The 21,953-nt window shown below is 42.4% G+C and overlaps 1 protein-coding gene across 1 annotated transcript in view; it reads left to right on the top strand.

Annotated features, from left to right (window-relative positions):
* Window positions 1–12,343: 12,343 nt before the first annotated feature.
* Window positions 12,344–21,953, top strand: part of MAN1A2 (mannosidase alpha class 1A member 2) — a 136,630-nt gene continuing 127,020 nt past the window's right edge. Inside the window, exon 1 of the mRNA XM_050333222.1 lies at window positions 12,344–12,860. Within this exon, the coding sequence (XP_050189179.1) occupies window positions 12,553–12,860 (308 nt within the window). The 5' untranslated portion in view covers window positions 12,344–12,552. The remainder of the gene's footprint in view (window positions 12,861–21,953) is intronic.

Raw genomic sequence — 21,953 nt, 5'->3', positions numbered from 1 at the left:
CCTCATTACACTCATCAAAAACTTTGCACAGTGCGATGAGAAGAGAGACTACATTAACTGGATTAATAACTGGCTCCCACTATCTGCTTGCAAAGCAGAAGCTGTGGCTGAGCAATCACGTGTCGTTACTTGGAAGTGAGTATCAGCTGTCAGTGGACTTGTCAGGTGCTGTGCGGTGCAGATTCCTTAGAAATTTCTTTTGGGTAGCCATGCTGTGACTAAGCACACACTGCTAGGTGGGTTTATGCTCAACAGGACTGTGTTGTGGTGCAGCTCCATGTGTGATGTGAGCAACTGTGAAAAGCCCAGCAACTCTTATTGTGATAACTCTAGCACAACGCCACAGGTAAAACAGACCACAGCTGCTTCCCCCAGATGATTTTGAGAGAAAATGTCCACTTTCTCAGCAAAAGAGTGGAATACTCTGACTGATAATCCATGCCTGTGGACAAATAGCTCAGAAGAACTTGGTGCAAATCAGGACAGAGGGTCTGATAACCATGGGATGGCTTTTCTCGGATGGTAAAGCCATCCTGAGTCCTCCCTGGCTATGGCAGGAAAGCCTCAGCAAGATATTTTTGGTGCATCCAGCAAGATGTTTTTAGAGTCTTGTCACTTATTTAAGTCAGAACTTTTCTTTTTCAACTTTGAGTTCAGGTTTGAGATGGTTTAGAGATAAGCTTGTAACACAAAGGGGAATTTGCCCTGCTTTCCTGAGGAAAGAGGCTAAAACTGGTTGTGCCTAAACTTAACAGCAGAAAATTCAGCAACTGGATAAACTAGGCATGGGAAATTTCTGTCATAAGACAATTCTGGATAATGGCAAACGAGAGATTAGAATTTAAAGCCTTCTGCATCCTAACCAAAATGAGCATTACTGATTCAATAAAACTACATTATAGATGATTTTGTTTAATCTCAATTTTTCACCTTTTTTTTTCTTCCAAAAAAAGTGCTCAGTGTAGGCACATATTTCTCTGCTTCCCACAACCTGTGCCCTGGAGCACTGAGCGGAGGCAGACTAAAGGGAATTTTTGAAGGATTTTTCAGAATGAATCTTGGGTGCTTTCTTCTTAGGTGCATTTCTCTTTCAGTAATGATAAAGAAGTACCACAATGGAACATTTATTCTGACCTGTGGGGAATGTGTCATGATTTGTTTACTGCCTGAAGACTGATGAAGCTGCTAGCATATGAAATGCTAGTTGTTGGCCATGCTGACAAAAAAGGCATTTGTAGTTTTTAAGAACTGTCATTAATCATACCTTGTGTCAGGGAGTGAAGAGGGCAGCAGTGCCAGCACATTTCTAAGAAAAGAATGAGCTGACAAAGGGGGGAACGGGACTAAAGGATTTTCTGTGGCTGACTGTGTGGTTATTTGGTGCTCTGTTGTGGGGGTGGAGTGTGCTGGTGTGACAGGTAATGGGAGTCCCCAGGCAAATGAAGATGGGAGGCTGAGCTGCTAATTAAAAAAGTAACTTATACAGTGCACATGCCTTTGGGAGAGGTGGGGAAGCTGGAAGTAAGTTGCCTGCCCTAACTTTTTACTCCTTTGGTTCCCAGGGTCCATGCCAAGACTATTATGTATTTGTGTATCTTAAAATTGTTTTAAAAGTGCATCTAATTACTTTCTTAATACATTTCAATTTTTAAATAACGTCTGTGAGGGATATGAAGTGTAGCTGATGACAGAGAACGATCTAAGATTTACGTGCTGTTATTAGCTGTACATGAAGTTTAGTGCTATAAACTGTACTTAAAAGCCTTCTGTCTAATGTAAACAGTACATTTCTTCTACCTGTTGGTAATTAGGTAGATAGACATGAAAAACATGTGAAATAGCATAAACAGAACATTCCAGGCATTAGATCTACACTAAATGGTATAGACATTTGCATTATTTATTATGGGATATCCACAGACAATCTCTGAATCTCTGCCATGAGGAAAATTCAGCCAGAACTAAATTTCAAAGTCTTCATAAAAAGAAATCATAAAACCTGAATGCTGGTACTTTAACAGTAGCATCTGAGCAACAATGAATGGCTATAAATGAGTCCAACCAAATTTAAAACATGCTAGAAGATTTTAAACACTGAAGAATGAATTTCTGGAGCATCCTTGCACACTGAGATGTAGATACAACCCAGGTTCGGTCAAATATAGCACAAAGGAGGCAGAAAATGTGGCTATGGGATGTCATAAACTCATAAAAATGTAGCTGATGAAGTGAGAAGCTGATAGACCTAATGATGGGAGAATGATGGGCTGGGGAGGGTGTCAGTTTGGCCACAGGCTTTTTGCTAAAATTGCTTCTCTACACAAAAGCAGGCTGAGTAGGAACAAGCATCAGGTAGAAAACAGGACTACAAATACCTAGTCAGGTCCTTGTGTCTGCACAGAAATATCACAGCTGCAGAGCACACTCTGAAGGAGTTTTGCATGGCAATATCTATCAAACACATCAGAAGACCAAGTCTTTAGTATTGTAAAAAATGTGCAAGTTACAGTGATCTCTAAGGCCTTCTATAAATATTCTTTTGTCTCTGTCTCTTTCCTGCAAATACAGTTCTGTGTGATGAAACTGGCTTGCTCAGATCTGGGTCAGGTTTGTTAAGGAAGCTGATTTTCGGTAGTGGCCTACACCTTGTTAAGGCCAAACACATGTGCTCTCCCTGAGATTTTGACGGAAACTTGCTGGTTGCCTGGGTATACCCCCGTGCCCTTATCTCACCATTTTGCCTTTTCTCTGAATCAATGCTGCCCAGATACTCAGTTTTGGAATTTCTCCCCCAGCGTGGCATTTTACTCTTTGACATTTCAAGCTTGTTCCATGTGTAAAAAATTTTGTTTCAGTTATTTCTATTTCTGCTTTCACTTTCCTTGCTGGCGTTCTGACTGTTCTGTATGTTAGAATATGAACCATTTGTGCCTGGTTTTGTTGGGTATTCTCAGAAACTGTACATTTCCCCTTTATTATTATTATTCCCCTTTTATTCCCAGTCATTCCATCTTTAACCCAAATATTTTCCTGCCTTGTGTATATATCTTTGTGAACTAGCTGGCCTCATCACTACAACTGCTGGTATTTGGACATTTTCTACTACACCTGCCAGCTGCTTTTTTGCTGACATTGTTTGGTATGTTTATTTATTTTGCTTTTTTATTTCTCTAGTCTTTACTGAAATAGTTCAAAATGGGTTGCTTAGCATCATGTAATCTGTGCTTTTTAAAGGCCTTTGAGATTTTGATTCAGTGGTCACTCAGATCTTCCTTTCAATAAATCAAAAGTTTCTGACCATTAATGAATGGTTATGAGCAAACCAAACCAAGCCAAGCAAACAAAAAAAAACCCTCCAAACACCCTACAACAAAATTCTTTGGGGGTGGGGAAAATCCTTCTTCCTCTTTTTATTCTGAACTCTTTGTGAGAAAATGCGTAACATTCCTATGGATACAGTGTTGGTCCTACCATTGCATCACTGTTTCAAAACAATGGTCCCCTTTATCTTCCTGTACAAAATGCAATCAATACTGCCCAAACTGGTACCATTTCTTTAATTGTCATATCATTTACTAGCCCAAATGATTTTCATGTACAACAAGAAGTGCTGCTTGAATGTGAGCTTTTACAAGATATCATCATCTCTCGTAACTTTTAGAGCTGCCACCTTACTTACACAGTGCTCACCCCAGAGACTTTGGAACTCTGTTTTTATTGTGATTTTACTGTACTGAGGTGAGTGATTTTCATCCATCATCTTAGAATCATAAAATCATTTAGGTTGGGAAAGACCCTTAAGATAATCAAGTCCAACCGTAAACCTGACGCTGCAAAATCCATCACTAAACCATGTCCCTAAGTACCACATCTACATGTCTTTTAAATATCTCCATGGATAGTGACTCAACCACTCCCCTGGGCAGACTCCTCCAGAGCCTGGCCACCCTTTCCATGAAGAAATCTTCCCTAATATCCAGTCAAAACCTCCCCGACAACTTCAGGCCATTTTCTCATCCTTATGCTTGTTATTTGGGAGAAGAGGTCAACCCCACCTGGCTACAACCTCCTTTCAGATAGTTGTAAAGAGCAATAAGGTCCCCCCTGAGCCTCCCTTTCTCCAAGCTAAACACTCTCAGCTCCCTCAGCCACTCCCCATAGGACTTGTACTGCAGACTCTTCATCAGCTTCATTGCCCTTCTCTCAACTTGCTCCAGCGCCTCAACGTCTTTCTTGAATTGAGGGGCCCAAAACTAAACACAGGATTTGAGGCGCCGCCTCACCAATGCCCAGTCCTGGGGGATGATCATTACCCTCATCCTGCTGGCCAAACTATTTTTGATACAGCTGGGATGCCATTGGCCTCCTTGGCCCCCTGGGCACACTGCTGGCTCCTGTTTAGCCGCTGTTGACCAGCACCTCCAGTTCCCGCTCTGCCAGGTAGCTTTCCAGCCACTCCGCCCCAAGCCTGTAGTGTTGCATGGGTTTGTTATGACCCACAGGCAGGACCTTCCACTGTCTTGTTCTTTATTCTGTATTTACTGGAAATTGTGATCTTCATTTTAAGGACTCCAATGGATTGAAGTCCTATTAGATGCAAATTTCACGTAACAAAACCACAAACAGTAAGCACAGCATTCATGCTGCTGTCTTTCATCCTGGCTTTAGTCTCTGCCTTTATCCATGAAGAAGTATCTGAAAATCTAACAATGGTACAACACAATAACCTGTCAGCAGTTATTTAGCTATTGGATGGAACATAAACTTCCATTGCAGCATTTATAGGAACGTTGGATAGGCTCTCTGAGGCATGAAAGGACTAGCTGTAAAGCTCTGAAGATGTTCAGGTAAGATCAGCAGATTTTTATTCATGCTTGAGAGAGAAGGGATGAAGCTGGCTTCATTCTTCCTGGGGGGAGACAGCTCTGTGTTCTTTTCTTTCAGTGTGTGGTCACACACCGTGTGTGTTTGTGGAAGGGAAAAGAAGAGAATATATAATGATGGTGAAGGTATATAATCACAGACACAGTAGAGAAGTTTTCAGTCTCATCTCTGGGCATCTCCATCAGCAGTGGCAACAGTGGTCATCTCAACCAGTAGAAGCAGAAAGAGAAACACCTTTTTTCCTCACCTGTTGTCCCATACCTAGATTTCACCAGAGAAGCTCTGTTTTGGTATCCAGAATTTCAAACTTGCTGGAACTGGAGGATTTTGAAGTGTATCTAGTAGATCCAATTGCTGCAAGTCTCCTGCATAGTTGTTCCAGCTGGGGGGGCTGTGTATCTGGAAGTCACTGTGCTTTCAAACACACACTTCACACATCTGCTGCAGACCCGTCAAATAGAGCTGATGCCATGAAGATGCGCTGGACTCAATTACCATCTGTCTGCTACTCAGCCAGTGGAGTCTGACCAGCATTTTGAGCAAATGCTGGGTTCACTGTGTATGTATGACTTTGATTAGTATTAGATAAGTGAGAAGGAGGAGGATTACTGAAAAGTGTAAAGGGTAGACTAACAAACCAAAAAGAAGCCTTGTGTTTGGGTGATGAATATAATCTCTCACAGAGAGCAGTTCCACTGGCTTGACTTTCAACCTGCATAGAAACAGATAGAAAATCCCTGTCTTACTGATAGGGCACCCTGATGGCTTCACAAGGCAGTAAGGATGAGCACAATGCTTGTGACACAGCAGTGCAGCTGCACGTCACTCTGCAGCTACCTAGATACGTGCAGGAGAGACAACAGTCTGACAAGAATTTATTGGCTGAGTGTTGCATCCATGCAACACAGTCCTGCATCTGCCCACGGTAGCTGATGATGGTGCTCCCCATAGGGGTTTTTTGGTTCATTTGGAACAAAGGAGCATTGTTACATGAACCTCATATATCCTGAGAAATGACAGCTACTGTGTCTGGTCAATTTGTCTTGATGTCTTCAACTCCACCCTCAGGCTCGAGCTAGCCTAGGAGATCCCAGTTAGTTCCTGTAGAGCCTTTCTTCCCTCTCAACCTGTGGCTGGGCTTATGAAGAGAGAGATCTGTGAGATCTGATGCTGTTATTTTTACATCAAGTGGTATATTCTCCTTTAACAGCAGAATTCTTCACTGACTGTTTTGTGAACATTGACTGTTTTCATGGTCCAGTAGCATGAGCTGAATGAGAATATTTTACCCAAAGATTAGACTTCCAAAGGAGTTTCTTATCAGCTCGTTGTGGTTCTAAGGCAGTTTATACTTGAATGTCCATCTTTCCTTCATGTTTTTTCTCTTTCTAAAGCAAAATGTCTTTTAATTGCTCTTTTAGCATTGAATGAAGATAATGCAAAACTATGAACAACACAATGATAAAATGTTAAATGGCAATATATGCAGGGGCCCTTCAGTTTTCTACATATTTACAACTGACTTTCTTTTAATAGAAAACATATTTTTTTCTTTCAATGTACAGATACAGAATAAAATCACTTGAAAGCAAAGAATGAAATTGGATCTCATTAAAACATGGAGTTAGTGAAATGGTGACAGATGGGCCCTGCTGGGAAGGAGGAGATCGTTGAACGAGACTAGGATAAGTTAGTGAGTTTGCAATTATAAAGCATGTGGCTTTGTAATTTCTAACCCCCAGTTCTGCAAAGTAATCAGTGCAGTTGGGCCCATATGCCTGCAGGGAGGCTCACTGAGACAGGCATGAAGATCTGTGTAGAGGAATAGGGACATGCAGATATTTCAAAACACAGCTGTAAGGGAGCAAATCTCTCTCTTTTTTCAGCCAAATTTTAATCTGCCCTCTCCAGAATGGAAGAATGCTTCACCATGAAATATGAACTTGATTTTCATGTTCCCCATAGTGCTCACCAGACCTGGGCTGGAATTTTAAGAAAAACATGACTCCTTCAAACATTGATGGATCTGCCACTGTTAAATGTTGTCCATCTCAGTATGCCTGTGGCAATGGGTGACAGGTTTTTTTAATTATGTTTTGAAGAGGACGCTGACTTGTTTTTTATAATGTTGAAAATCCTTATCTTGACTCATTTCTGTAATAAACTTCTGGCAACGGGAAGCTATAATTTATTTACTTAGAAATTTCTCATCTCTATTATCGTAAAGATGTCTTAGCAATTCTATTTTTAGGATTGCACAAATGGGGCATAAATCCTATTTTTCTTTTAAAGCAGATTGTGCTAGGATATAAAACATCAAATGTGTGAGATTTGTGTCCATCTGAATGATCAGCTTGGTTTTTATTTCCAGGGACAACCTCAGTCATCAAGTCCCACCATATGTAAATGCAGACCACTATGTGGATGATATATTTAACCTGTTACACAATCTCTTCCGTGCATTTAACAAGCTGCAGTAATTTAGAGATGGTCCTCCATCCTGGCAGTGCTGCTGCTGATCCAATACACACTCACAGACATCACATTTCCTTTTACAATCTGATATTTATGATCGTTCTGTGTCTCTGTAGAGAAGTTGCCATGAGTAAGTTCAGTTTTCATAGCTGCAAATTTTCTGGTGCAGTCTAATACTCTTTCATGGTTCCCAAATTTCTTTTTGATGTGCAAGTCCTTTCATGCCTTAAGGAAGCACAGAAGAAAGCATGGAAGTGCTTGAAACACTAATAAATAGTGGCTGGAGGCTGATATTATAGGCCAACTGGGTGTAGGAGGAGCTGGTGTCTTACTGATGAATCAGAAATGCTAGGAGAGGGGGAAGGCATGTCAGGAAAGATTGGGAAGATGCAAAACTTGAAGTGACACAGCAAGGGCAATCACTCACAAAAAAAAAAAAAAAAAAAAAAAAAAATCTCTTTCCGGAAGCACTTGGAATGGACATGAAAAGTGCAATACTGCCTTTGTGAGAACCAGAGACAAGGAAGCAAGACAACACCTAAGTGGAATAGTTTGGCTGAGCTGATGGATCAGAAGGTCCATATCTTTGATATGTTACACAGAAAAAATTCAACTAGGTGTGATTCAGAGTGAAGCATGGGTTATGGTTCTGAAATAGAAGATTGTGTTCTCTACATTGATTGAAAAAGGAAGGAGGAGAATAAGATTTAGACAGTATTAATCATCCTGCTATAGCCAAGGTAAGGAAAGGATGAGCAAGGCTAGTCTTCCTCAGTAAGTTCTAAGGGAAAGGGTTGTTTGGAACAAAATGGGATTTGAATCAGAAAAGTTGATTTGTGAGTTGTCCACATAGAAATAATAGAAAAATGTATGTTTACATACATTCAGCAACACAGAGAGGAGGTCTATATAGAGCAGGGCAATGTGCCAAAGTTTTGTGGCAAAGCTTGGCTGTGCATGAAGTCTCTCCTGAAGAAGTAACGATTGGAGGGATAGGAGGGGAAATGTAAAGACAAAGTCACAGGAGCCACTAGAGACTGGATTCCACAAAGAATGTGCTCTTGGGACCCCAACCGCCATCGGGTCCAAGAGAATACAAATGTTGTTTCAAGCTGCATCAGACTTTCCATGGAATCTGGGGGCCACAGGAAAGACTGGACAGTGTTTTGAAGAAAACTGAAGAAGAGGCTTTGCAAACAATGAATCCAGACTGTGTGCCCAAATTGTGATGCTAGAAAGGATTTCTGTGGTCATTTAAAGAAGAAAGAAATAATACATTGATATGGATCTGTACTTCTACAGGACTTACTTTGTCTACCTTTGAAAAATGTGAACTACCCTAATAGTTTTCCAGAAATGTTGAGTTGTGGAAATACAGTGACTTTAGTGCTGATGATCAAGCACTGTTGGACCTCAAGTTCCCAGTTACATTAGCAATTGATCAAAGTCAAGGCAATGAGTATAGGAAGTTTCTGGTTCTTGTGAAAACTTTTAGGTTTCAGTTCAGGACACTTCAGAGAATGTTCTGGGGATCTCTGATAAAACCCTAAGAGATGCAGAATCTATACAGTGTAGCACAGGCTCCCGAAACCCAACTAATTCAATAGAGTTCTATATTTAATGTTGTTCAGCTACAGAGTAACACCACTGCAGCGTGGAAAATCACTGGCAGACTTACAGGGATATGCATATTACCCAGTATGACAGAACCAAAGGACGAAAAATTACTATTAGACTTTGGTAAAAAGCAGGGAAGTCAAAACAAGCACAAAATTGTAGAAATACAAAACTTCATCATGGTTTAGACACAGATGCTTTAGAATTCGGAAAGGTCATCATAACAAAACCTACAGAAATGTCACTTTCTTGCAATGAGCTGAACACAAAAGAAACATGTTATAAAGAAATTGGAAGCTTCTGCTCAGTCTTTTAAAGCAAAAGAAAAACTAGTGTTGGCAGAGGAAAGTGAAGCAAAGGGTGAAAAGGCTGAAGAACAAAAGTCTTCATGGACTGATCTTTGTTTTCCAGACTGTGTGTAAAAGCAATTCAACAAGTGAAGACATGAACATATTTGACGATCATTTACTTTACCAGATCAAAACTAGAAATGGCCAACATACCAGTTGAAGCATGTTCATCCTGTAGCAACAACTTAAAATGTTTGTTTTAATTACTGTACTGGCTGGAGCGCTTTGTAGTGCAAGACTAGTGAGCAGGGTCCACCTGTCTGCTGCATGGCACTGTCATGGGTCCTCTTTGTAAAAAAACAGAGAAGAGGAAGCAAAATAGAAGTTGATGAAAGAGTTTACCTGGGTGGACAGATGAGAAAGTCCATGATCTCTGATATGTTATGAAAGATAAGAAGATTCAGCAAGGTGCGATTCATAGCTTGGTTGTGAGGACATAACAAGTGATCAGAGTAGAAGAGTTAATTTTGCCTATGTCTCCTTTACCTTGATCAGTTAACTTCAGCTAACTTGACTGACCCTAAGTGCTCATTAATCTGGATTTTTTTGACGCACTCACATCTGTGCCACTAGATTGACCGTCAGAGTACTTTTTGTTAGCTCAGCTGCTTTCCTTCCCTGGAATCCTCTAAAATTAACCTTTCTGGAGGGCTTAATTTCCATAGCACACCACACTCTGAATTCCCCAACGATTGTAAACATTTAAAGTGAAGTATAAGCCTGATAACAGACCTAAATACCTGGTATTACTGTTCTCAAACATGCATTGCTCAGATACCAGCAGCTGCTGCGGCTGGGATCAAGGGCACCACACTCATGGGCATTGGAAGCATTTGTGGTAGTGGAAGCCACTCTTGGCTCTGTGCCTGCTCTTTCTACCTGCAGGACATATGCCTCAATGCTTTCTCTCCCACTTTCTTTGTGTATTTACACCTGCAGATGGGATTCCTCACCCTTCTGGAGCCCCTCTAAAGGGGGAAGGTTTCCCACTGGGAGCTGCTGCCTACTGCTTCAGTTCAGTTCTCATCCTGTCACTCCTACCCCGATATAGGGACACTGCCTTACACCTCACAGGTCCTCTCCAGCCCAGCTAGCTTCACTTCAGCAGGCTGAACTGGCCTGTCCTCTCTCCTGCCTTTATGCTTCCTTGGCTGTGATTCAGACTTGTCTGCCAGGTTTGCTGAACACACTCTGGTCTCCATAATCTGGGAGTACCCAAGTCTCCAGTGATGTTGTAAAATCTTTAAAACATGGAAAACACCCTACTTACAAAAGAGCTTCAGGTGTAACTTGTCTCCTAAACTTACAGACCTGCTTTTGTTATGTGAACTCCTCTGAATCTGGTTCCTGCAGCTACCTTGTCCATGCCTTTCCTTCACTTTTCCTTTTGCTTTTTCATTAAATGCTGTACTGAGTGTGGAGCCCTGCCTTGTGGGGGAATATAGGCAGCAAAGCATGGCTGACCAGGGTAAAACAGCCACGTTTAATATTTGTAAAGGGCAATTCAGGTATGTTTTCTATCTGTCACTTCATCTGCACCCCTTCTCACCACACTTCTGCCTGAACATTCCCACAGGTTAGGTTTGAAGTGGCTCAGGGAGTAGGATGGTTCCAAGAGCTGAAGTCATGAGACCTGGCATGATTTGTGCCAGAGAAACTGTGAGAGAGAACACCCTGGAAGTGTTCAAGGCCAGGTTGGATGGGACTCTGAGCAACCCGGAGTCTAGTGGAAGGTGACCCTGCCCATGGCAGAGGGTTTAGAAATAGATGATCTTTAAGGTTGCTTCCAACTGAAACCACTCTATGATTCTATGAGTATCTGTGGTGGACCCTCAGCTGCCCTAGGACAGCTGCCCTGGGCAGTGTGCTGAGCCCCTAAAGTAAACCAGAACAAGCTCACTCGGGGTGCAAAGCCTGATGCCTCCAAGTGCGTGTTACCCGTGCTCCCCTCAGGTCTCTGTGCAGTTCCCTCAGGATGTACCGCAGAGGAATGTCACTCCTACTCGGGGCCCTGTCTCACAGGGTGCCCAGGGTGACTACGAGGCCCTGGTGTGGGGCAAATCACAGAATCCTAGAATCCTTAGGGGTGGAAGGGACCTCTGGAGATCACCTAGTCCAACCTCCCTTCCAAGGCAGGGTCACCTAGAGCAGGTTACTAGATGCAAATAATAGCACAGGAAAGCATTCAGGTGGGTTTTGATTGTCTCCAGAGAGGGAGACTCCACAACGTCCCTGAGCCTGTTCCAGTGCTGTGCCACCCTCAATGTAAAGAAGTTCTTCCTCATGTTCAGGAGAAACTCCTTGTGTTTTAGTTTATGGCCATTGCTCCTTGTTCTGTCGCTGGGCACAATCGAAAAAGAGTCTGGCACCACCTCCGTGGCACCCGCCTTTAACATATAACATATAACGCATTGATAAGATCCCCTCTGAGTCTTCTTTTCTCTGGAATTAACAGGCCGAGCTCCGGCAGTCTCTCCTGGCAGGAGAGACGCTCCAGTCCCCTCATGATCCTCGCGGCCCCCCAGTGAACCCCCTCCCGCGGCTCCGCGTTCGGGCGGTGTTTCCCGAACCCCCCGCGGTGCCTCCGCCCGCCCTCCCCTCGCTCCGGCACCGCCACCGGCACCGGCACCGGCGCCGCGTCCCGCGGGGGCCCCGCTCAGGCCCCGCCCCCGCGCTGGCCCCGCCCCTCCCGCGGCCCCGGCCGCGCCCCGCGCGCGTGCGCCGCCCGCCGCCGCCGCGCAGGCGCCGTGAGGGGCGGGCAGAGGGTCCGGAGCGGGACGGGCGCGGCGGCCGCTCCCGGTGCCGTTCTCAGCGGGGCCCCGGCGCGGCCAGGGGGATGCGCCTCCGCCCGGCCCGGGCCAGGGGACGTGCGCGAAGCGACGCCGCGTGCCAGGCCGGGTCCCCGTGCGCCCGCCGCCGCTCGTCCCGCAGCCCCGCAGTCGCGGAGCGCGGGCAGCGCCGCTGACCGGAGTCGCCCGCTCGGGCCCGGCCGGCCCCGCGGCCGGGGGAGGGAGGGAGGGAGGAAGGCGCGCAGGTAGCGGGGCGGCCGCGCCTCGGCCCGAGCCCCCACGGGGGCCGTCGGGGCGGCCCGGCCTCCCCCCTGCCCTCCCTTCCCCCGGCGGGGAGGATGGTGCAGCCGCCCGTAGCCCCCGAGCCGGGCCGGGGCCGCCCTCCCCGGGGGCTGAGAGGATGAGCCGTGCCCCACCGGGTGGTCGCTAGCGCAAGGATGACCACTCCCGCCCTGCTGCCGCTCTCCGGGCGGAGGCTACCCCCGCTCAACCTGGGGGCCTCCGCCTTCCCGCACCACAGGGCTACCTTGAGACTCTCCGAAAAATTTATCCTGCTCCTTATTCTTAGTGCCTTCATCACCCTGTGCTTCGGGGCGTTCTTCTTCCTCCCCGACTCCTCGAAGCACAAGCGCTTTGACCTGGGCTTGGAGGATGTGCTCATTCCCCACGTGGACACCAGCAAAGGGGGCAAGAACCTCGGCGGCTTCCTCATCCACGGGCAGGGGCACGACGAGCACCGGCACAGGTAGGTACCTTGCTCGCCGGCGAGGGAGCGGGACCGGCGGAGAGGGAGATCGCTTAGAATAGCTCCTTGCCGTTCTGCTGTTCCTCCTCTCTCCGACATCCTCGTGTCTTCCCGACGTGTATCAACTTCTGAGCGCTAGCCTGGTGTCCTCCAGCTGCCACATGTAGCTGTGGCTCCATGTTTTCTTTCCCAGTGTGAATTTAGCCTTCTGGCGAGCTAGAGCTGGGAGGATAAATATGAGCTGTTCTCCAGTGACTGATTTATTTTCTCACCCTGGCCAATTCCCTGCACCAGTCACGGAGAGAATGGCATTTGTGGAGACAGTATAAGTGACTGAAAAACTATTGCATCTCTTCCGTAGCTATTATGTGCTTACTCAAAACAGCTGCTTGTTGCTGAATAGTGTACAAGAACTTTGATCTGACAAAGACTTCATGCTGTGATCCAGAGGCTGTCAGTCTCTGATGTGCAGGACACGGAACTAGTGCAGATGGCACAACTGCCTTTTTCTGTCCCTTAAAATAACTTGTAATAATGTTATTCCACACAATTGAAGGTGCCGGTGGCTGAGTTGCCTTAATTGTATTTACCAGTGTAAAGAAATTGGAGATAAGATATCAAGGGTAAATGTCATGCTGTTAGTAGCTTTTTTTGGGGCCACCTAAAGCTTTGTGTGGTGCTCAAGGCTGGGTCATGTGAAATTAAGTGTCCAAAATGGAGATAAAAACCCCTTAAATGATAGTTATCCAGTGTGCTTGGTTCTAACGAACTTTAATTGCTTAAATCCTACCCTAGTGCCTGGATCATAGTGAGGCTGACAGATCTCTCTTCACTGTCAAACATGCTAAAATACGATGATGGGTGATAAAATATCTACTCTTCCATACTCAAATTAGTAATACAGTGAATTTTGAAGAAAGGTTACTTATGTTGGTAGTATTCCTTTGAGAACAGTTTAAAACGTATCTTATTGGTGTAACAATTATTTAAAGGTTATTTGTGCTAAATTAAAAGGAGAGGTTTTAATTGACCTCTTTTTAGTAATGTGTTATAAGGAATACCTGAATACTATGGTATTTTTCCTTAAGGCATCTTTGCTGTTCGATGCCTTAAGCCACTTACATGAGCCTTTCTCGCTACCTGAAAGGGCATGGATACTTAATATTTAACAAGTACATACTGTGTCTATAATGTTAATTGCTGGTATGGTTAAATGTTGCATTAAGCATAGGTTTAAACAGTCTCTAATATGCCTTTGAAGTTCTCATCTTTCAGTGTGGGTTTTGTTTTTTTTTTTTGTGATCTTATTTCTTAGCTTCCCTGGTCCCTGTTGCACATTCAGTCAAAATCAGTTTCTAAAATATAGGACAGATGAAACAAAAAAAGAGTTCAGGAATTTTCAGAACTCCAGCTGTGACTGTTGTACCTTGTGTTGCCCAGTAGATGGGCTGTAGAAAAAGGAGTTAGTTGATAGTGATATTTCATGTGGGTCCTTTACAGGTTCCCTCTTGAAGTGTAATTACTGAGGCCGCAGCTTTAGTAATCAAGTACATACTTTTTGTCTGTCATGTGTAGATAAGCAGTAACTTACAACTGTTGGAACTAAATGCATTTTTGGTTGATTGGGATATGTTCTTAAGCGAAGTGGTTATCCTGTCATCAGTTACTTCTCCTAGTGTTCCTCTACTGCTATAACTGTGTGTACTCTGCCCTCCTCCACCCAAAATTTCCCTGTCATGTTCTTTTTTTTTCTTTTCCTATGGCTGCGTTTTGAATTATTATTTGAGCAAGAATAGATACTATTGCTGTTGTTTTAGCCCTGCAAACCACTCGATTACTCCAGGTGTATCTTAACTACTTGAAAAGCCTGCCTGCTTAACCTGCTTGTAAGACCCTTGTGTGAATGCCATAAGATGCACTGTGAAGCAAGGTTATGTGCTTTACTTTCAAAACAACTTCTTTAGCTGATTACCTTGCAGTCTTATCAACAGGCTATTTCTTAGCTTGCAGCTGATGTGGTGGCTGCTTTCCATAATGGAAAACACTTGTTGCCATTTTCATTGTAGAGTTCTTGCTCTTGGATTGCAGGCACATTGCTGGATGGCATTTTGAGAAAGTATAGGGTCTTTGGTGAGGGGTTCTAGATTACTTGTTATATCTCTTCTGCCTACTGTCAAGGAGCCAAGTCAAGCGTCAACAACCCTATGAGTGTTGGTTTTTGGGTGGTGCAGAGGAGTTATGGTACAAAAGATCAAGAGGAATTAACCTATCCTGGGTATGAAGGAGGATGCAGTCTAAGACGTGGAGTGTGAGGATGGATTGACAAGTTTATTTCCAGAAATTGAGGGACTTGGGTAATCAGATCAAAGGTCATTTTTGTGAAGTATACACTTGATCGTGAAATGACAGGTGTTTGGATTTGGTCACTAAAAAAAGTGTTTCTTCTGTGAATGCTGGTATTGACCTCTATCAAATGATAAAGTGCTCATATTAATATGCTGTTCCCTTGGTATATAGGCTATAATAATTTAAAGCACATTTTGCCTACTCAAATTTTTAGCTTTGTAAGCTTTTGGAAAATAATTTTGTTCCTATCTTCTAGTAAAATATAGCATTGATGTAGGAAGAAAGTTGTCGTGCAGCCGTGCTTTAGTGTTGGGTGTACAAACAATGGTTCCCAGTGGACCTTTTCTGTATTCCTTGCATTGCTTTCCCACCTTGTCCCTTGGGCACCCTTGACATTCTTGAATGCTTTTATTATTATTGTTACAGTGGTTACCCCTTGCTGACATTAACTTTACATCTTCCATTAAACTGTTCTCCTTACTGCTCCCATTCCATTTTTTTTGTTTTCCACTTCCAGGCAGAAAAAGGCAGGAGGCAGGTGGCAACTCTACTCCCTTCCTGATGTTCTTAAATAAATATTCATTTAAGAATTATAGTCCTTGCCTATCATCTAAAGAAAAAGACATTTCATGTAAGGAGATGGTTAAAATCTGGAGTAAAACTGCAGTTTATATTTTGGGAAATAGGAGGGCTGTATTGCAAGGTAATAATAATTTTCAGCTGCTCATTTCATCGGTAAGCTCTTCATGTGCACTTGCAGCATAGTCCACGGGGAATGAGTTAGTCATGTTGTAAAGATGTACCACAAAATTTTGCCTCTGAGGGGAGGGAAAGTGGAAAAGACTAGTCCAGGACATAGGAAGATATGTGCATACACACAGTTTTAAAAAATCAATTTAATTTCCTGAACATGAATTTCTCCCCATTTCAAATAGGATATTGCAGAGGTTCTGGACTGAGAGCTGTGTGGTTTTAAAGATACATCTTGCCAAACTAACTTGAGCATCACTCAAAATTTATTACACAGTTTTAGGTAACTTTCACTTCTCCCAAACTTCTGCATCTCCTGCCACACAAACATGCTTAAGGGGTTTCTTACTACCCAGTTACTTTTCAGATATCTTAGGTATTTTATTCTTCAGTACCAGGCCTAAAAGATAGCTCAGGAACCAAATCAAAACATTCTTATGACTTCTTGGCATCTAATGTAAATGAGTGAGAATACAGATGCCCTGTAATCTCCTTGATTTCTCAGATTTTTTGAAAACAAGATTATCTGCAATATAAAAATGGAGGGGACTTGTTTATTTAATGATGTGTCAAGCAACTGCCTTTATATTACTGTACAAAAGCTAAGATCATTTCTGTGGTAGAAGTGCATTGATCTTAGAGGCAACAAATAATGCAATTTTAGGAGCTCAAAGCAACAAAGCTACTTTGTAACAGCAATTGGACTACTATTGTGCCAACAGTTAAGACCTTCAGAATTTGCAAAGCTGTATCTTTGGCTGCTAAATTCCTGTGTATTGCTTCAAGTCATAATTTCTGTCTGTGCTTAAAAAACAAAAACAAAACACCAACCCTCATGTCATCAGGTTGATAGCAGGAGCTGTTAATAGAAGTGACCACCTCAACTACCGTGGCCTCAGTGAGTGAGTAGGTATAGATCAGTTTAAATCATACTTTCAACTTTGTTCCTGGAAAGGTAAGGGATATTGACTTCCATGTGATGCAAAGATATAAGCTCAGCAGTCTGACATGACCAATTGTGGGTCAGCAGCTGTATGGCAATAGTCCAGAGGTGCTCTTTCTTCTGTTGCTCCATATGTGGAAGAGGTGTCCTCTTGTATTATATCTAAGGTTCTGCTGAAATTAGCGCATTATGTTGTAGGCTGAGAAATGCTTTCAATCTTGAATTACAAAATGCAAATTCTAGACCATCTGTCTAGATGTCCTCCCTCCTCCCCCCCCATCTGCTGAACAGCCTACATCATGTGTAGAGCTCTGCTTTCATCATGTTCTCTTGCTGTACTCCAGTTTGTCAAAGTATTTCCTCTGTTATGAAAGAGGGGAGTCAAGAGCTGGTGTTCTCCGGTTCTTATCCTTTTCAGTTAAAAAAAAAGTTTTAACTTGTTGGTTTTCTGCATGATCTACACTTTGTCTACATGCTGGAAAACAATCAGGCGTGGGAAAACTGCAGGAAGCCTGCTAGCTGGATTTAGGCCAGCTAGTGGGTGGGAGGCAGTAGCAATTTAGTTCATTCGGAGTTTTGTAGATTAAAATCTCAAAAGAACTTTAGCATAAATGTGGGTTGCTTGATGATGGTAGCAATGTAGGCACTAGTAAGCAGCATGGCTAGTTGTGAGCATTTTGCACTACAAGAGTTCTCCCATCGTCTGATCCTCTCAGTTTCCTGTAGTAAATACAAACATCTCAATCCTACTCAGCTAGTTCTGAGTTATGGGTTTTTGTTTCCTTACAACAAATGTCACCAAACTTGTAATTAGTTTTTCATACTCGTGTGGTGTGTTTTCATAATAACTGAACTGAGACTGAATATGGGCAAAGAGGAGAAATTTTATAATGCTTATCTTTTCTTCTAATGTCCATCCCTAAAGAGCCCATAAAGTTAAAAAAAACCCAACATGGTCAGTGCTTTCATTCCACCATCCTGCACTTCAGTTACTGCAGCTGTCAATGTTGAGAAGAGACTGGTCTTGTGGGTAGGCAGCTGTTCCTCAGAGTAGTTATTCCGGCTAACAGGGGGAACTTGGGGACACCTGTTTGGGGATAGCTTGTGGGATTTGTTCTTTTCCCTTCATTTTCAGGTGCAGGCTCAAGTGAGTGCTATCATCTGTCTTAATTCAGTAATTAGATTACCACTTTATTACTGAAATTCAGAGTTCTCTTGCAAGTTAGCTGTTTGCGCAGAGTGTAGCATTCAACAGGCCAACAAGCCTATAAGGGCAAGAAAGGGAAAAAAATAAGTATCTTTTTTCCTGCTGCCTCAAACCCTGAAATAAAAAATCTGAGGGCTTCAAATGTCTGGTATGATTGTAACTTTTCTGAAGTATCTGCATTTACAATCTAATGATTTTTCTCTTATTTGTTCAATATGACCTAGGATATTTGTCTTGAAATTCAACACATAGATTTTGCTTTATTATTGTATTGAGAGTGAATACATTTATTCATAAAGAGGGGGGTAATGTTGGGAAAGGTTTTGGTGACTGCTAGGGTCTTGTAATAGGTTTGCTCATAAAATTTGTAGGATTTTGATTCCTTTTGTCTTTGTTGTCTGACCTCCTGTCCTCTATGGAGGAAATTATGTAACTTCATCTATTGACTCTAAGATCTGGAGGTTCTGTATTATTGTTTGAGATCTTCAAATACTAAATAATAAGGGAGATAACTTTCCCTTGTAACTTCTGTTCTTGCTTTTTTGAGTACCCAACCAGGTACAGTGGTGTTTTTAAAATTAAAAAAAAAAAAAAGCTTAGAAGATAGGTTAATAACTAGCTTATAATATTGTTTTGTTAGCTAGACATTGCTTTTTAAAGGTCTTTTTGACCTTGTTGCCAGAACAAACAAAGTTTGTGGACATGCCGTGTGTTTACCTGTAGCTCTTACTGACCCTTTGGTGTTCTATATTCCTCTCTCTTTTCTGTAGGATCTCTCAGCTGCAAAGGGTGACCTGTCAAAATAAGTGCTGAAGGAAGGATCACAGCTGTGAGCCCAAGAGTCATTTGTGATACTTGGTCTGTGTTAGTCACTCTGCTCAAGTGTAACTCTGAACCAGCCACAGCACTTGTCCTCTGTTCTTCACTGATCATTGGAGAGGGGTGATTGGAAATTAATGCTATGGCAGGGAAGGGCTGGGTTTTATGGGATAGCAGTAGCAATGGGGTGTGTTACTGAGGTGGCAGGAAACACTGGAACAGAAAGCAGAAAGCCATTGGTGTGTGAACTACAGGGCTGTGTTAGTTCTTCTTTTTAAAGGACTTATTTACCCAAATGTTGAATCATATTTGCGACTGTCTCTTGCTGCTTTTGTTTTTTTTAGATACACTTATGATGCACACTGAGGAAGAGGATTACCTTCCATGTGGTATTCAGCATTAGTTTCATTAATGTTTTATGGGCTCTATTACTTGCTAGTCACCTCTTAAACCACCAGAGGATTTTGAAATGCTTTCCCAGCTCCTTGCAGTAGTACTGCCATTGTGGCTTACAGTGGACAGCTAGCTATTTTCCGTGATTCTGTTTGAGAGAGCAAGTTTGAGGTTTTCACTTGGCTTAATATTATGTAATCTGATCAGTATGGCATGAGCAAAATTACAGCTTTAAGGGAGTGCATGTGATGAAAGTATTTTCTTGCTATGTAAAGCTTTAGGAGCTCTTAGATGAGTTTACTGTGTCTGTTAACACCAGCATGCAGAAATCTCAGTTTTCATAGAATCCTAGAATGGCTTGGGTTCAAAAGAACTTTAAAGATTATCTGGCTCCAGCCCCACTGCCATGAGCACAGGCACCTTCTACTAGACCAGGTTGCTTAAAGCCCTGTCCAACTTGACCTTAAACACTTTCCGGGATGGGGAGTCCACAGCTTCTCTGGGTGACCTGTGCCTCACCACCCTCACAGTAAAGAATTTCTTCCTAACATCTGATCTAAACCTCTTTCAGTTTTAAGGCCATTCTTCCTTGTCCTATCACTACACACCTTTGTAAAAAGTCCCTTTCCAGCTTTCTTGTAGGTCTCCTTTAGGTACTTGAAGGCTGCTGAAAGGTTTCCACGGAGCTTTCTGCAGGCTGAACAACCCCTGCTCTCTCAGCCTGTCTTCACAGAAGATGTGCTCCAGCTTTTTATATGTTAGTAGCCAGCTGGAAGACTTTTGCAAGATGATGTTCATCTCAGCTGAGTTTTAGCACTGTTTGCCGTCCAGCAAGGCACTTGGAGCTTTCGCAGACAGGCTGCATAAGTAGTTTCTCCCTCTCAGTTATTTGCTATCATATCTCTCTCTGACCTGCTGACATGTTTTAATGTCTGAAGTGTACAGTCAGGCCATTTATGAGCAGGTAACCATCAGTGGTAAATCAAACTAATCCAATTTACTTTTTATTGGATCAAAATGAATGTGCTCACTAAGGGTAAGAAAAACATACCGTCTGTGGGAGCGGTATATCCCTTAAATCCTTCAGTGGGAAGGGGAGAATCACATCAGCCATATTGTCACTTTGGATATCCTGCTGGATAAGTAAACTTGTGCTGAATATACTGGGTCCTACATTTGATTTAGGTTTGTTGGCTAGTAAGAATAGCTTACAGCATGTGCTGTTCTCTCAGCAGATTTTTCTGGATATGTTGCTATCTTTACAAATGTGTTGCATTTTGAGTGCTATTTGCTGTTTTTCCAATGCAAGTTGTGGGATCTGCTTTTGCTCCAGAATGCTTTCATCCTTTCTGTAGTATATTTAGAAAATCACAACCCAGAGTTGACTTTCTGGACCACAAACTTCCTGTTTGTTTTTACTACTTTTGTGAAATAAAATTTGCTCTATGCAAAATTTTGTTCTGTTAAAAACAGAACTTGAAAAAACACCTGCCAGTCTCTTGGCTTGTTTGAGGTGGCAAAAGTAGAGGAAAAGATGCTTAGATAAGAGGGAAGTTATTTTCCTGGTTAAGATACAGTATTCGTCTTCTCCTCTTTTTTTTTTTTTCCAAAGGAAGAAATAATTCTGTCCTAAAAAAATGATAGTGTGAACTAGTTTGACTAAGAACTGTGTGTTTCTGGTGACCTTTTAAATCTCTTAATCAGGTTTATCTTGGAAACAGTGATGACTATTTAATTCTAAACTTAATAATTGCAGATGATGCAAGCAGTGCTATAATCACAAATCCTTAGTTTCCTAAAGGCATCTGTTCTACTGTCACTGGCTTCTATTTGAGTGGAAAGTGTTCTCCAAGTTATTAAGTAATGTATGTAGTGAATTCTGAATTGTGATGCACAATAGAGAAGAAATGACTGCAGAGGGTTAAGTGGGCTCTTCTATTTCATGGAGTTCTGATGTTATAAAGGGTATTCAAGAAATTCGGATTTTCAGGTTTTCTACAGATGGTAGAATCTGTGGCAATTGAAATATTAATGGGTCTCTGAAACAACCCTTTTCTAATAGATAGATAACAATCAAGACAAATAAGAAATAATAATAACAATCAAATTTTAACTTTAGTTTTATCACTGTATTGCGCATTATTTTAACTCGTTGTTACTCTGAATTGTTAAAAATACTGATTTACGTACTTAAAAACAGGCAAGTTGGATCTGCTGATTGTTATACTTGTTAAATTGGTCAAGATTATTGCAGAGAAGAGTTCATAGAATTTGAATGCTACACCTGTTTCTATGTGAAATGAGTTACTATTTCACGTACCAGAGGATGGACCTTAACTGCTCTTCAGTAGCTGTCATCCTGATGACTGAGAATTTTTTCACTTTTATGTCATGTCTGGGAACTTTCTCATTTTGAGAATTTGATACCTATGGAAGGATACCAGGGTATCTGTATATGTGATACCTGTAAACTGCTTGGTGAAATGGATAATCAGTTGTCACTGCTGTCACTTAAATACTTGAATGTGAAAATTTAAAACCAGTGACTAATAAGATGACTGATATTCTACTGGAAGTTTTTAGAAGTAACTTCTGTATGAACTTGGTTCAGCATTTTCTTGAAATAGTATTGATG

The sequence above is a fragment of the Myiozetetes cayanensis genome, unplaced genomic scaffold (genome assembly GCF_022539395.1).
Source record: "Myiozetetes cayanensis isolate MyiCay16 unplaced genomic scaffold, myiCay2020 scf5-8, whole genome shotgun sequence".
In the NCBI taxonomy this organism is placed as follows: Eukaryota; Metazoa; Chordata; class Aves; order Passeriformes; family Tyrannidae; genus Myiozetetes; species Myiozetetes cayanensis.
Note: the sequence above shows the minus strand (reverse complement) of the source record. Positions and strands in the feature narration are given on the sequence as shown.